The 16375-nt window shown below is 37.3% G+C and overlaps 1 protein-coding gene across 2 annotated transcripts in view; it reads right to left on the bottom strand.

The window, feature by feature from the left end:
• Positions 1 to 902: 902 nt before the first annotated feature.
• The window catches only part of pip5k1bb (phosphatidylinositol-4-phosphate 5-kinase, type I, beta b), a 59815-nt gene continuing 44342 nt past the window's right edge, over positions 903 to 16375 (bottom strand). Inside the window, exons 8-15 of one of the 2 annotated variants that reach the window (XM_067414294.1) lie at positions 15024 to 15217; positions 14589 to 14672; positions 14417 to 14465; positions 14222 to 14306; positions 13050 to 13205; positions 11874 to 12009; positions 3277 to 3385; positions 906 to 1911 (exon numbers count right to left, since the gene is read on the bottom strand). In XM_067414294.1, the coding sequence (XP_067270395.1) occupies positions 1909 to 1911; positions 3277 to 3385; positions 11874 to 12009; positions 13050 to 13205; positions 14222 to 14306; positions 14417 to 14465; positions 14589 to 14672; positions 15024 to 15217 (816 nt within the window). In that variant the 3' untranslated portion in view covers positions 906 to 1908. Of the gene's footprint in view, positions 1912 to 3276; positions 3386 to 11873; positions 12010 to 13049; positions 13206 to 14221; positions 14307 to 14416; positions 14466 to 14588; positions 14673 to 15023; positions 15218 to 16375 lie in introns of both variants that reach the window. The other variant, XR_010897587.1, reaches the window with a different exon arrangement.

Below are 16375 nucleotides of genomic sequence, written 5' to 3'. Positions count from 1 at the left end.
GAGTGCATTTTTATTATTTAAAATTAAAAACCTCTGATCTCAATTTGACTGACCCAGCACTTTCAAAGAACAACACAGCAAATGGGTTCATGTATAAAACCCAACAAGCTGGATACAAATAACCCAGCATGTGTTCTGTCGGATTGTTACCCAGCACTGGGTTGCCAAATAACCCAGAAATGGTTGTTTTTAACCCAGCATTTTATTTTTTATTTTATTAATTTTTTGAGTGTGGAGACTTCTTTCCAAAACAAAATGTCTTACTTCCGAATGATAGTGTATGTTGTACATTTTTACAACACAGTTTTAGCAAAATGTATACATATTTGCCTAAATGAAATGGACATTTATTTTAGCTGCTAGATTTCCCTGTATTTGTCAGCATCATGTGGGTGGCTCGCCAGTAGATTTCTTGGTAACACTTTACAAGGTTATATAGTTAGGTAACATGAACTAACCATGAACAACACATCCGTTCAGCTTTGTTAACTTTCATAAAAATCCAGCTGTTCATGGTTTGTTCATGTTAGTTTGCAGTGCATTAAAGGGTTACTTCAGCGATTAGCATATGGCCCCTGTATCAGTAGAAACCCTGGAGTATTTTCAAATGATTGTGCTTTCCCCCCTCATATCCCCCTGAGACAAGAGATTTATGCATTTTATTTCTGGAAAAATTCCTCCCATGACGCAAATATCGTCCATTTGCACCCTGGGGATAACCAAAGAAATGGATGAGTTTTAAGATACAAAATACATGAGGTCATACATATTTGAAATACATTATCTTTCAATTATTAACTTGAAAATTCACTCATTTGAAAACCACTGTAAATCGACCAAGTGAATTGGTTGTTGGTACGTCCCGATAATTCCCAAAATGGCCAAATATTGGTCAAAATGAAATTCAGACCAGCACAATGTTAATTTATAATAATGATTTAATAAATTATGGCCTCAAAACAAACAAAGGTGCAATAATAATATTCAAAAGACAGTTCTGACATGGCATTTAAAATCAGAAGCGCACTAGCATCTAACATCAAGCAATCATTTGGACAGCTCTAGGAAAAGGATCTCCTGAGAGAATGCATTTGTGTGTATGAAACTCACCCAATCCCCACATAAAAGACTGACTTCTAATCTGCATTTTAGCACATAAAAACATTCTGGCATCTGGATAAATGTGCTGTAAATGATGCAGTGCTGATGCAAATCCCACTCTTGATTATCAGGAGCTGATGTACCAGCATAAATCTGAGCATGACTGAAGTTACACTCCTGCATTTACAATACGTCACACATCTGTACTCATAAGAGATGTCTAAAGTCACACATCCACTGTTTCCTAGAAACTCTGTGTTTCCTTGGAAATAAAACGTCAGGATTATTACTCCAGTGAGGAGAACTACCATAACACACACTTTTGTATAATGTATGAAAATTGCACATTTAAAAATATCTGAACGGCTAGAGTTTGAATCGCCAAGCATTGCTTCTAGATCACTAAAGACTAGATCCTTTAAGAGGTAAAGAGGATAGCTGTTAGAAACCATCTTTGCATATCAGAGGAGCATATTTATTGCATGTTTATGGAACAACGTCACGTTACGTCTGTGTTCAGTCTGATCTCTGAGCTGCCAAGAATCTGTTCTTTTGCTGCTGAGAAGCTCAGGGCTACATAAGCACATCTGCATTTGGTTGGATGTCCATCTTACAGCCACAGTCCCTTCAAACAGTTCAAGGAAATGTTTAGCATTGGGATTTGATGTGTAGATGTATGTTTGTAGTTGTTGTATTGGCAAAAGTCAGCACAATGAGTTCTTCTATTTGTTTGGCAGCAGGGGGCGCTCTTGGAGGATCCAGAGGTGATGGCGAGGGGAGAGATAATGGATTATTTCACTTTGCTCCTCACTGGAAAGATGATAAACAACAACACAGTCAAAGTTAACAGCAGTTACAAGTTGTAAGTGGCTGTCATTTATAATATATAATAATAAAATCATAATTAATACAATTGAAATAATTATAATAATTATAAATTATAATAATAATTATAAATTATAATAATAATTATATATATATATATATATATATATATATATATATATATATATATATATATATATGTGTTAATTAAAGTTACAGTTACAATTATTAATTGTTTACAATTACAATTTATTAATTGTCAAAATATATACAAAAATGTTTCGATACGATATAAATAATTTGTATTAATCTGATATTTATAAAAAAAATTAAATATCAAAAAAGTTTCAATATAATCTACTACAATTATAATTAATTTGATATTTATAAATGTGTGTGTATACAGTATATTAACTATTGTAATCATTCATAAACATTTATAAATATATATATATATATATATATATAAATATTTGTCCATTTATTATTATCATTAAAATAATAATAGAAAATACTGGAAAATGTATAGTAGTAAGTTATTAGTGTGGCAGTATAAAATTCATAATATAATTAAAAAGTTTTTTTATATTTATATATATGTATAACAAGGATATTATATACATGTATATAATAATATTTATTGTATATAATTATTATATCTAAATATTTTTTCATTATTATTAATTATTATTATTAATTATGATCTTAACATTATCTAAGTTCATAGCAGTTACAAGTTATACATTTCATACTATATTTAAAATATATTTTTTGAAATAATAACAAAAACTACTTTTTTAATATAAATAATTATTATAATAATCTGATATTTATGCATGATAAATCTAATGATAATATTTTTATATTATAAAGTTATCCTTTGTTTAATTTTTTTATTATTATAATTTATAATATTACCTGACCTTATGACCCCACTATTATAATAACTTTTACAATTTAATATGATATTTATAAATATGTATAAAATATTTTTTATGAAGTTGCTATACAAATAGGGAGTATTATATACTGTATTCATACGGTATTATGTAATAATAGATATTTTAATTTAACTTTTGACAATTTCATTACAGAACAAAAGGAACTTATAGAGGGCAAACGCCTATTTAATTTGGTGTGAGTGAAAACAAGGCTGCGAGGGATAAAAGTACAGTGGATTCTACTGTGTGTTTTGTAGGGCTACCTTTGATAATTAAGTCTGATAAATTAACGTCTTTGCAAAAAACAGGACAGTTCAACCTATTGAACCTATTTCCACTTTTTTCGACCTTAATTAAGGTCCATAGATCCCTCAAGATCTAATCGACTAAGTGTAATGCAGAAACTCACAAAGTAGACATCCAGCACCGAGTCGTCATCTCTTTCTATGTCCATGGTGCTTTGCTCGGACGTCAGACAGATGGCGCTGTCCTCCAATGTAAAAGTCGAGCAGGCACATCTGAAAGGAAACGGCAGCAATGAATCAGAAGAACGGTACGAAGACGCTCAAGGACAAATAAAGAGTCCTTAAAACATGACGGATGAATATTGAGCAAAGATGGTGGTCTCATTAAGGCCAAAACTCTTTCTGCTGATTTAAGGGACGACGTGTGGCCGAGTGTTAAAACAGAGACGGGGAGACGATAGTAGAAAGCTTTTACAAAGCTTGTAATATTTCTCATCATTACCATGACACGTTTCAGATGAGCCCTGGCCATCTACGTCTACTTCGGAATGTGCTTATGTTTTTATTGCCTGTAATGATCTCTTGAGTTATTGATGCCATGGCAACCAGACCCTTAGTAAAGCACTCTGTGCATGCGACACATTTCTGGCGCCGAGGGTGTTCATTAACACAGACTCACCCTGGACTTCATCAAATGTTTTCCAAGTCTCAGTAAGATTTATGGAAGAATCTAATACTTTTATTCAGCATGCAATGCCCACTAATTCATCTATTATATTGATGAAGTCAACAAGATAACACCAAACAAAGCTCTTTTAACTCAATAATCATTGTTCAAGCACCGAATGCCCCCTTCTGTGGTATTCTGTGTCATAAAACAATACCTCTATTTTATCTGTCCTAAGCAAGCAGGTGAAATATTTATGAGGTCTTTTCACAGGAATTCCTCTTAAAACAGGTGTGTGTCAAAGGTGAGGAGATCAGTGAAAACTAAACACAAAGAATCGAGCAGAAGAACAAGTGTTGCATGACAGCACCTGGTCAGCCGCTCGCGCCAGTTGTAGCAGGATCAAAATATCCACCTTGAAGTGTTACTTTGTGCCATTGATTGACTATATTCTTCAGAGAGACTTGGTTAAAGGGATAGTTCACACGAAAAAAAAGTTTTTACCCATTCCTAACCCATAACTTGAAAGTGATTTTGAAGTATTTGTTGCTCTTTTCCATGCAATTACAATAATAATGTTTTTAGGCTTTAAAAATGACCCAAAGTCATCATAAAAGTAGTCTATATACAACTTGAAACATATGACAAATTTAGCTCATTTATGGAATATTGTTTCAGCCATTGTTTCCACAGAATTAAAAATGTAAAATTTACATTTCGATTGAAAGTTTTTCATATTTTTCATTTTTTAAAATCTTATACACATCTATAAGACTATAAATGCATGTTTGAGCAGTTTTAAGTGAAAGCAACTTGCACTATTATATCTTAAAATATCTCAGTGCCATTGTTTTGTCTCCAGATGCACAACAGTGATGTTTTTTTTTCTAGGGCACATTTATAAAAGCTGCTTAAATGTCCTAATTGACCTAAGGCCTAATCCTGGCTTAATCTAAGCCAAGTCTTTGAAACCAGGCCTATGTCACATACATGATCTTTTTTGGCTTAGTTTCTTTGTGTTTTAGTTCTGTTCCTGTTTTCCTGTAGCCTGGATGCCAGCTGAACTTAGCCCCGCCCACACATTTTTTAGGTCGGGCAGTTCGGTCTGGCCTTGCTCCATAGAGGAGAAACTGTTCGGACCAATGAAATCATCAGGGCGGGCTTTAGACGATGACGGACAGATGATAAACAGTAACGTAATCATGCACATCATCAAAGGGGATTGGATTATATTTGTTCAAATCTTAAACGGAGAGCTTGTTTGTATCTGCATTCACCTTCACAATTTCTCTCAGAAATGATGATCATGTTGGGTAAGTACTCTGTGTATCATTCAATTCTTTTATTTTTTTACAACACCGGCAAAGATCATGTATTCCAGCCTCATTTCAGCAAGCGTGCAGACAGGGTTGCCAAGTTTTTACAACAAAACCCGCCAACTACTAGCTCTAAACAATAGCTTCTCGGGGGGTTCTCCGGGGAAAAAATGGCGTTTGGGGGTAAAATGTGTGTTATTTTGGCATGGTTGCCTGCTAAAATTCGCACTCATGGGTCTATATATCACATAATAGTCGCTTCAACCCACGGACATAGAAAACAACCCGCGGGGGGAAAAAACGCAGACTTGGCAACACAGTGCAGTTGAACTCTGTTGACATTTGACAATGCGTTGCTTCGTTGCTCTGATTGGTTGTTGGTCTATCCAATTGATGTCTTTCCTGGTTCGGTTGAAACACGCCTCATAATCACAGCCCAATGGAGCAGTTTCAGACTCATATTCTGACTAGAATTGAGTATGACCACGTCAGGCTAGTTTTCCTGTGTAATTTGACCCAGTTTCCTAGTGTGTTTGAACCATAGACAGTAAAAGAAATGGACGGAGCGATCCCATTGCCTTCTACGGCGTTAAGTGATGTCAGTATAGGAGCACTCACTTCCTGATGGCTGAGCGAACTGCGCAGGCTCAGACTGAGCTTGACGACGTATATGTGACGTGAGCCTCCTGTCTGACAGCTGTAGGTCTTCTAGTAGTTGTGGAAAGTGAAAGCTGAATCACGTTGTTTAAATATTTTCTCCCGTTGCTTTTGGCTCACTATGGGCTTCTCCCCATTCTTCTCTCTTGACTTTATCAGACTTTATGTCTCCACGTCCCCCCGACTGTCTCATAGACAGTAAAAGATTGCCTGCGAGCGTCTCCTCAGGTCTATACGGTAATTTCTCAATGGTTATGACGCAATCGTTAGCCTATTTTTACAAAAACAGCTTCTGCGGGGCAATAGTGTAAGATACAAGGTAATGGAGCCTTTTATGCATTGTCGTGTTTCTTTAGAAATAAACAATGGACAAATGGAGTCTTTAAACGCCTCAGATGTAAAGTTATTCACTGTCAAAGTGACTCAAAAATGAATGGGAGTCAATGGGATGCTAACAGCAGGTGATGGCTTGGTTAGCAATGGCAGCCCCTAGGGGTGGAACGCTTTCCGAGTGCTAGATTACCCCCTTGGTTTGAACCTGTTGTTTGTTAATTGCCTCATTTAGGGAATGTTTACCTAACACTGAAAAATGTTATGCGTTTTGACTGTTCATTTAGACGACAACAGCATTTTGGGGGCCTGAAGACGCAAGGTTTTGAAAATGATATCTTTACCGTCTCCATGTTAGTGATGTCCGGTTCGCGAACGAATCGTTCTTTTTAACCGGATCTTTATAGTGAACCGGTCGAACCAGTTCACCAAATCGAACTGAATAGTTCTAAACGGTTCGCGTCTCAAATCAGGGCTGATCCCACAAGTTACTGTAGTTATTAACTTTCTGACATCAGTGACAGTCTCTCAAACTAGAAATAAAACGAATATCTTAAAGTAGATGCTGTAACTCCAATCGTTAGCTGAAGTGAGACATGTTTTGCTGAGAGAGCTGATGAACTGATGAGCCGCGCATGCGTGTTATTTGTTCAGAGGAACGAAATGGGGGTTAAGTGTATTTAAAGCTAATCACGTTTGGAAACATCATAACAAAGCTGTCACTGTATTATTTTAAAGTTTTGGAAACAATGGATTGTAAAATGGTCAAATTAAACATTTATTTGTTTTATCAATAATGCATGAGATTTTCAGGAACAGCTTTTATCTTTTTTAATTTCTTAGTCGATACAGATATAAAATACATGTAATCAAAACAGTAGGTTTGATATAGACTATTCAGCTTGCAGCAGTTCGCAGCTCAGCACCCTGTGCTCAGCACACACACACACACACACACACACACACACACACACACACACACACACACACACACACACACACACACACATGTTGGTCTATGTGGTTTACAGGGACTCTCCATAGGCGTAATGGTTTTTATACTGTACAAACCGTATTTTCTATCCCCTTACACTGCCCCTACCCCTAAACCTACCCATCACAGGAAACATTCTGCATTTTTACTTTCTCAAAAAAACATCATTAAAGGGGGGGTGAAATGCTGTTTCATGCATACTGATCTTTTTACACTGTTAAAGACTTGGAATCCCATACTAAACATAGACAAAGTTTCAAAAGTTAAGGTGGACGTTTGATGGGAGTATTTCTTTGTCAAAAATACTACTTCCGGTTAGTCATAAGTTTCGGCAAGTTTTTTGAGATCATGCGTCCCCTTTGACGTTAACGGGGGCGGAATTTCCTTGTATGGGCCTTACGGACAATTCTACGGGAAGCGCGTGAGAGAGAGCGAGGGAGAGAGCGAAAGCAACAGGCTACGCCCATCAAAGCGCTGGCTTGTAGGATGCTAAACAGGTGATATAACCAGTAGCTACTGACTTACCCACTGATAGGCCGGCGGTCGATCTGTATTAGCACTTTCCTCACGCGACGGGCGAATCACTTTCCTCACAGAGCGACTCACTTTCCTCACGCGGCAGGCGAATCACTTTCCTCACTGAGCGAATCACTTTCCTCACAGAGCGACTCACTTTCCTCACGCGGTGGGCGAATCACTTTCCTCACTGAGCGAATCACTTTCCTCACAGAGCGAATCACTTTCCTCACAGAGCGAATCACTTTCCTCACGCGGCGGGCGAATCACTTTCCTCACAGAGCGAATCACTTTCCTCACGCAGCGGGCGAATCACTTTCCTCACTGAGCGAATCACTTTCCTCACGCGGCGGGCGAATCACTTTCCTCACTGAGCGAATCAATTTCCTCACAGAGCGAATCACTTTCCTCACAGAGCGACTCACTTTCCTCACTGCAGCGCGCTGCTGCACACGTCATTATTTAGCTCCGCTTACATGACACGCCCCCACCCGCTCGGCTTTTTTCGGAAAGACTCGGAACAGCGCATCTTTCTTATATAATTATAAAAAAAATAAAGACTTTTCGGAGATATGCAGGATGCAATGCTACTCTATAGGTACTCAAGATTGACATGACACTGACTGAAACTGAGTGTTTCACCCCCCCTTTAAGTATGTTTTTAAGGCCATTTGAATTATGAGGACATTTGATATGTCCTCATAAACCACATTTATAGTGTAATACCAGTGTAATACCCATATAGTTATACAAATTTGTGTCCTCATAAACCACATAAACAGGCTCACACACACACACACACACACTCACTAATACAGCGGTTCTCGAGTCAGATCGACCGGTCGCAACGGATCACCGGTACAGAATCGAGAACCGTTTCTATCGGACACGCTCGATCTTTCGGACATGTTCGATTCTGAGAACCGGTGAGCTGAGATACTGAGCATGCGTGAGAGCGTCGTAACCGAACTGTTTCTCTCGGACTGGGACAGCTGATGCATGAGCCCGGGTGAACACTGAGGATTTGTGTAAGTAGGCCTATTATGTCAATGTAAGTTTATTTAATCCGTGTAAAACATCAGTGTTTGCACGACAGTAACACTGACAGTCTCTCAAACTAGAAATAAAACTAATATCTTGAAGTAGATGTTGTAACAATCTATTCAGTTTGATTTGGTGAACTGTATTTAGTGCTGTTGCAAAACATAAATGAAAAAATGTTTCCAAGATGATGATGATGTCAATTATAATCATTACTATACTAAGTTTTGATTACAAATACTTTATATGGATGTGTTTGAATGTATTTTCATCCACCGGGATGATAGAAATGACGTCATTACGTAAAGACGTAAAAGAACCGGTGATCCGGTTTTTTTAAACGGATCATGGAAACGACCTGTCCGAAAGAACCGGTTCGCGGAAAAGAACCGAACTTCCCATCACTACTCCATGTAAGCAAAAATGAGAATTTGTGAAAACGGTGACATCATGCACATCCAAATTCGGACAAAGTGACATTGCCAACTACAGGCATGGGATGCATAATACAGCCTTTTTAATCATTTCTTCATTTAGTTTCATTTAGTCATCGAAGATCCATGTGAACGGGGATTGGTTTGATAAAGTTTAGTACATCGTTGTCATGTAAACATCTCAGTCTGTGTACTACTCCCTGTTTTGTTCAGTTCTTGGTCCGGTCTCGTCTTTGTTAAGTGGATGTGTTACCCTGTGTTTCTGCCATGTATCCTTTGGATTATTGAATTATGGGACTATTTCCTTGCATTCTTTGTCTTTGTGGGCTCTATATACAGCCACCCATGACACGCTATATATTTTGTTCTGTTACCTTGTCAGTAAATGACAAAAAAATGAATTAAATGAAAAATGCTGCTGCGAGGGTGTTTGTAAAACAGCAGCTGAGTGAGTGACGGCAGATTTGACACCGTTCTCTCTTCTGACCAACGCAATTGTAACATTTGAAGTCCAGTGAAGATGAAGGGCCCTATCTAGCACAATGCTATGCCAGGCACAACAAGTGTTTTTTACTCATTTCAATCCGACGAAAGTTATCATTTTCATGTTCAGCGCCACATTGTTTAAATAGCAAATGCTCTAGTGCCCATCTGTTCGCCTACTAGTCTGAAAACGAGGTGTGTTCAGACACATTGTTGGTGTGTTTCTATTTTGAGGCAACTTAAAACGACTGCTATTTTGAATCTTTGGGCCCCATTTTAATGATCTAAGCGCAGGGGTGGGTTAGGGTTGTGCACCCGCCTTTAGGCGCATATTACTAATGCACCCTTTAAATGACAAAAAAAAGACTTGCTTGAAATGGGCAGAGCAAACGAACGATTTTGAATTAAATTATTGCGGTATCCGATTATAATAAACATCAACAGTGGGTGTTTTGTCTGTGGGAAGGCTATGAAAACTCCCCACGTCCCCTGCACAGCCTGGAACATGTCATTTGTGTCCATGAGAGCTGCCGTTTTCGCTATCCTCGAGTGTCGCTTGTTTACCTGCAGTCCAGATGATTCAGCAATGAATCCTGACAACGAACATGTTTGGACAGATGCAAATGTTGGGGGCGTACATATTAATGATCCCAGCGATTGCGTCACATTTGGCGTTATGTTGAGAATAACTTATTTCTCTGTGTTGTTTTTCATGCATGAGATTTACATAAGAAGGAGGAGGCTATGGTGTTTGAGACTCACGTGATGTCCATGTACTGAACTCTTGTTATTTCAGTATGGCAAGGTTAATTAAATTTTTCATTCTAGGGCACCTTTACGTAGCAAATGTATTTATTGTTATTTTATCGTGAGATTTTGCCTCACCTCCTACCACTGCTATATCTCTTCTAGCCACAACTCTTCTTCTCCATTTTTAGTGTATTTCTGTGGAAGAATTATAGCGCCACACTCTGGCCTGGCATGTATACTACATCGTTTTGAGTCGGTTTCAGTGATCTCGTGTGTACTACGCAGATATTTCTTGAAACGAGGGGGAAAAAAAGATCGAACTGGGAAAGCTCTGGCTTCGTGTGGACAGGGCCTTAAATACATAAGGATAATGACAGGTGTGCTAATTAATTAAAAACCACTGTAACTAGCAGGTGACAACAAGAAACAAACTTAGGGTACGTTTACACAACACCGTTTTGGCCGTTCATTTACATGACAAAACACAAGCTTGAACAGGGTTCAAAGAGCAAGGTTTTGAAAGCCTTTATCGTCTCAATTTAAGCAACAAAAAATTAATTTGGGAAAACGGTGACGTCATGCGCATGTGGCGTTCCTTGACAAAGTGACATCTCCACCTAATGGCCTGGCATGCATACTACAATGTGTTTTTGTAATTTTCGCAGAACGGTGTGAACGGGATCGGTTCGACGGTGTTGTCGTGTATACACCCCTAAAAGTCTTTGAAAACTAAAGTAAAACACATTGTGACAGTAATCAATCTATCACAGATTTTTTTCTTTTGCTATTGGAGAATAATATTTTCTGTCCTCTCGCGTTCACTGCTATAGAAGTTACCCAACTATAACAACTTCCACTTCTGAGAATCCCAGAAATGTGAAAAGAGTCCATTGCGAATTTCATTTATAAATTTATAATTCACAATTCAGAGTTGAGATATAAAGTCAAAATTGCGAGTTATAAAATCTGAATTGTGTGATGGAAACTTGCAATTACCTTTTTTATTCCGTGGCTGAAACAAGCTTCCGTACTCAATAATGTTCATAAGAGAAGTAGCAAAGTTGTATATGAGCAGGAATCAATCTTTTGAGTCGGATCTTGTCAAAGAATCAATTGATTCAATCACAAAACCACTCTGAACATTTAGATGATGAACTGAACGGATCTGGTTCTTGATTTCAACACACTGCGGCTACTGTGAAAGAGGATAAGTGAAGCTTAACCACTTAAAATTGGTCCGTTTATCACATAAAATTATTTACAATCATATGATGCACAAGTCACATGTACTACCTTTATGATACTTTTATATAGCAATTTTGCCTTCTTTTTGAAGCCTGAAAGCCTTAGTCCACATGTATTGTAATTGCATGAAAAAGAGTGATTATACATTTCTCCAGTTGTATTCCATGAAAAATGTGTTTGATAAATGATCAGCATTTTCATATTTTAGGTGAACTATTAATTTATGTATCTCTGTGGAGGGAACAGAAGTAGAAGATGTGAGAATCTAACATGTGCGTGTCAGGTTTATGGATCGGAAGGTTCGTGAGATGTGTGTGAAAGGTGTCACCTTTCATTAGATCTGGCCTTCAGGTACCGATCTGTGACGAAAATAGAGGGCGGGGAGAGGGTGTTTCTCAGGGAAGAGGCTTCATGTGGGTAAGGAGTCTGAGGGACCAGGTCAGGACGGTTATAGGACCAGAACACTGTGGTATGAGATGATAGAAACATCACATGAAGTGAATTCCTGCATAAATGCACAGCATATGAAGGTAACTACATTGGGTTCAAAAGTTTGGGGTCTGTAAGGTTTGTGAATACATTTGAAATAAGTTTCTTATGCTTACCATCTGAAATGTATTAAAACAATTACAATTTAAAATAACTATTTGTATTGTAATACATTTTAAAATGTAATTTATTAACTTTCTTTAGTCTTCACTTCAGAAATCGTTCCAATAGGCTGATTTACTGCTCAAGAAACATTTATTATTATTATTATTATTATTAAGTTTTACTGGTTAATATTTTTGTGGAAACCATGCTAAAACAATCTATCAATGAACAGAAAGTTCAAAGAACACCATTTATTTCAAATAAAAATATTTTTTAACATTATACATTACTGTCTTTGCTGTCACTTATGGTCAATTTAATGCATTCTTGCTGAATAAAAAACTAAAACAGTATTGACCCCCACATTTTTGAACGGCAAGGTATTACATTTTTGTTTTAATAATTCATACCCAGCAAAACCAGTGACATATCAGTGCAAAAAGCCAATGCAATATGTTTGTGTTCAGCTACTAAATTTTAACTGAATGAGGAAGAAATGACTGCCATGTCGGATGGCAGCTTGTTCTTCAGGGGGTTTCCAAACGATAATGCATGAATAACTTCCTGTTTATATCTGTCAAAAGTAATAGAACAGATTTTTGCAAACATGTTATCATTTGTGTTTGGTGATGGGATGGTGTGAAAATTAAAGGCTTTTTACACTGCATTTAACCCAGGGTATCATTTAACCCAAGTGTAATGCCATTTTTTACCCGGGCTAATCATAAATATGCCAATAAGAACGCTAACCAAGATGTACAATGATCAACTAATCCAGGTGAAAATATTAAACGTGTGAAATATTTAAAAAGGTGACCTGAGTTAAAATTGTCCCTCAGATAATACTTTTAAAGTTTGAAAAGCCTTCAGTCCTTAACCAAAACTCTTTCATATAGTCAGTGCCGCCCACCTTGTCCATCCAGACTGGCAAGACTCCGAGCTCCTCCGAGTCGGTCCGTCCTCTCCTCGGCCTTCTCCTCCTTCTGTGGGGACAGCACCTCTTGAGAAGAACACTTCAGTGCTGGTATGGAGTTACGCGCCCTCTTGTTCGGGGAGAAACGATTTGCTGGAGGTGAGACAAAGAGATTAATTATGGACACTATCCTAAATGAGCAGCAAATATAATGATATAACTCTCCCTTAACTGTAAGCTAACAGCCGACAATTAGACCATGAAATTAAATCTCAGCCCGCCGTCTAACTTTATTAGAAAGGGAAAAAAAAAACTACATTCTGCTATATTAATATTGGTTATAAGAATCAGATTAAGGGGGTGAATTACAGTTTACTTAGCTGGAGGTAGCTCAAGAACATCTCAGAAAGAGGAAGGAGAAGTTCTGCTATTGTGTGCAGTTATGTAATGTTTCAAAATATTCCTACTAATGAAATAAAAGGTAGAGCAAGAGTTAATGGTGCAACTTCCTTTCTTGAACTTTGTCATTGGTAGGAAATTTTAAATATGATTATCATCTTTTTCTAGCTATTAATTCAAGCTATTAAATCAAGTCTTTGACGTTCAATCTCAAGGCCAGAGAATGTTAAAAAAAAATCTATTTTGACCTGAGCCAGTAAGCAACCACGTTAGCAACTGCATAGCAACGCCCTGGCAACCACCTAAAACATCCTAGTTTTGTGGCAGTGACTTTCACATGCAAACATCACTCAAATTTTCTTCTAGTTTGACATCAATCTCAAATAATTGTACAGAGACAGACCGTTTTTTGTTATCATTAGTTAACTACAGTAGTTAACATGAACTAACATTGAACAATATTTCTACAGCATTTATTAATTATTTAAAAGTTGACATGAACATGAATGAACCAATGAGCAATTGTATTTTTTTATTAACTAAGGTTAATAAATGCTGTAAAAATATATTGCTCATCGTAAGTTCATGTTATCTAATGCATTAACTAATGTTAACACATAAGACCTTATTTTAAAGTGTTACCAAACTTTCTTAATTTTTTTAAATTTTGCATATCCAAGTATTCCATTATGATTTTTATACAATATGTAATCCACTGTTTTTATGTAATATTTGCATACTGAATTAATTAGCTGGAATCGTTAACTTACGCTGAATCTTTCTGAATACTCTGGTGCTCATGAACTTGAGAAATCTGTTTGCATAGAAACCCGGTCTGTGCACAGACACTGTATCCTAGGAGAAAGAGAATACAAGACAATCAAACCAGGAAGCATCTTTAATCCCCCCAGAGGTATGAACAGTCTATTCATAAATGAAGAGAGTAGAGAGACGTATAGACATACACCATCATAGACGAGTGCCTTCCAGGAGTGCTCCAGCTTCTTAATGAATCTTGGTGGGAAATGAGAGCGAGATATCTCATTAGGGACAAGGGACTTCATTTAAAGAAGCTGCATTTTAAAAAAACATGACATTTGGGCTGTTGGGCTTGTTGTGAACTGACACCTGACTCACCTGTAAGACTGCAAGATGTCGATAATGCCTAGAAAAATAAGTAGTTTTTCATCTCTGTGTGTTTTTGCAGGAATGCCTCCCATTCTGTATAAAAAAACAACATGTTGGTAATATTATATTATTTGTAATAGTGGCTGGGAAATCTCATAAAAACACAGGAATATCAAGACAAGCCATTTCACTCAACAACAAAAAAACTAAAACTAAATTTTTTTATTTTTTCATTCATTGGAACAATTTCTGAATCTTTATTGGCATAATGCAAAATGTTATTTATTTCATTTTTTTTTTTTAATTTGTACTTATTATTATGACAACTCTTTTGACAAAAATGTTTTACCAAAAAATGCATTATTCTCTGTATATTGACATAACAAAACATACATTTTGAATATATGAACAGCTCAAACACTGGTTTCAGTGTCAGGGACTCACGTGTCATCGGTTGTCAAAGTCTCAGCTGCCTTGCCGTCTCCCTGAATGGACTCCATGGCGGTGGAGTAAAGAACTTTCTGTCCCACAATCCTCTTCCCATCCAAACCGTTGACGTCTCCTTCTCTGTGACTCTGGTCCAGAACATGCACCCCCAGCAGCAGACTGTAGTCCATGATCTTAAAACTCTCCAGCACCTGCACGACATAGACCATAATGTTTAGTACACTGTGAATCTCATACACAATATGATCAGAGCCATTGCTGCAATCCTCCTGGTTAATGTACCTTGCCTTGTTGGCCACTATGCTGTTGCTGCTGTTCATTTTGTCAAGGTAGTAACCCTCATTCTGCAAAATTCTTGTAAAATCTGTAAGATTTGCCAAGCTAAAGTTTGGAGGTTTGTAGAGTTGCGACACGACACCAAATAAACAGAATGTTTGGATGCAGCATGTCAGCCTTTTTGCTAGAAACAGCCCGTCACTGTCAAAGTCTTGTACAATGAGTTTTTTGAGGTGGCATGTCAAGTTAAAAATGGCACTTATCAATTACATTGCCCTTGTTTATTAAGCTTCTGTTGGATTACTAACCTAATTATAAAAATATGTTGTAAGTGCACTATAAATCAGCTGGTTCTATGCCTTTATTTTGTTATTCAAATTGATAGAAAAAGAGAAGGCCTGAAATGTCCTATTCTTTAATACAGGCAAAAGCACACAGCAGTGAATGGGTTAAACACTAAACCTGCAAGACTGTAAAATACACACACACACACACACACACACACACACACACACACACACACACACACACACACACACACGTCGTGTTTCCATGTTTTATGGGGACTTTCCATAGGCATAATGGATTTCATACTGTACAAACTGTACATCCTATCCCCCTACACTGCCCCTGCCCCTAAACCTACCCATCACAGGAAACATTCTGCATTTTTACTTTCTCAAAAAAACTCCTTCTGTGTGATTTATAAGATGTTTTCCTCATGGGGACCTAAAAATGTCCCCACAAGGACAAGGATTTCGGATATTGCCATCTTTGTGGGGAAATTTTGTCCCCATAATGTAGGGATTACCAGGCCACACACACACACACACACACACACACACACACACACACACACACACACACACACACACACACACACACACACACACACACACACACACACACACACAGAGAGAGAGTTGACACGGAGGCTTCAAAATCTTCAGGCGAAGAAAATGATCATGATCATGCACTATCATGTTTATTTTTAATCAAGAAATGTTTTTCCTAGCCACTAGCTGAAATAAAACAAATGTAATTTATTTATATTGAATTTCATTTAAAGTTTA

Source organism: Pseudorasbora parva, chromosome 13 (assembly GCF_024679245.1).
Source record: "Pseudorasbora parva isolate DD20220531a chromosome 13, ASM2467924v1, whole genome shotgun sequence".
In the NCBI taxonomy this organism is placed as follows: Eukaryota; Metazoa; Chordata; class Actinopteri; order Cypriniformes; family Gobionidae; genus Pseudorasbora; species Pseudorasbora parva.
This window is presented reverse-complemented; position numbering and strand designations above follow the sequence as displayed.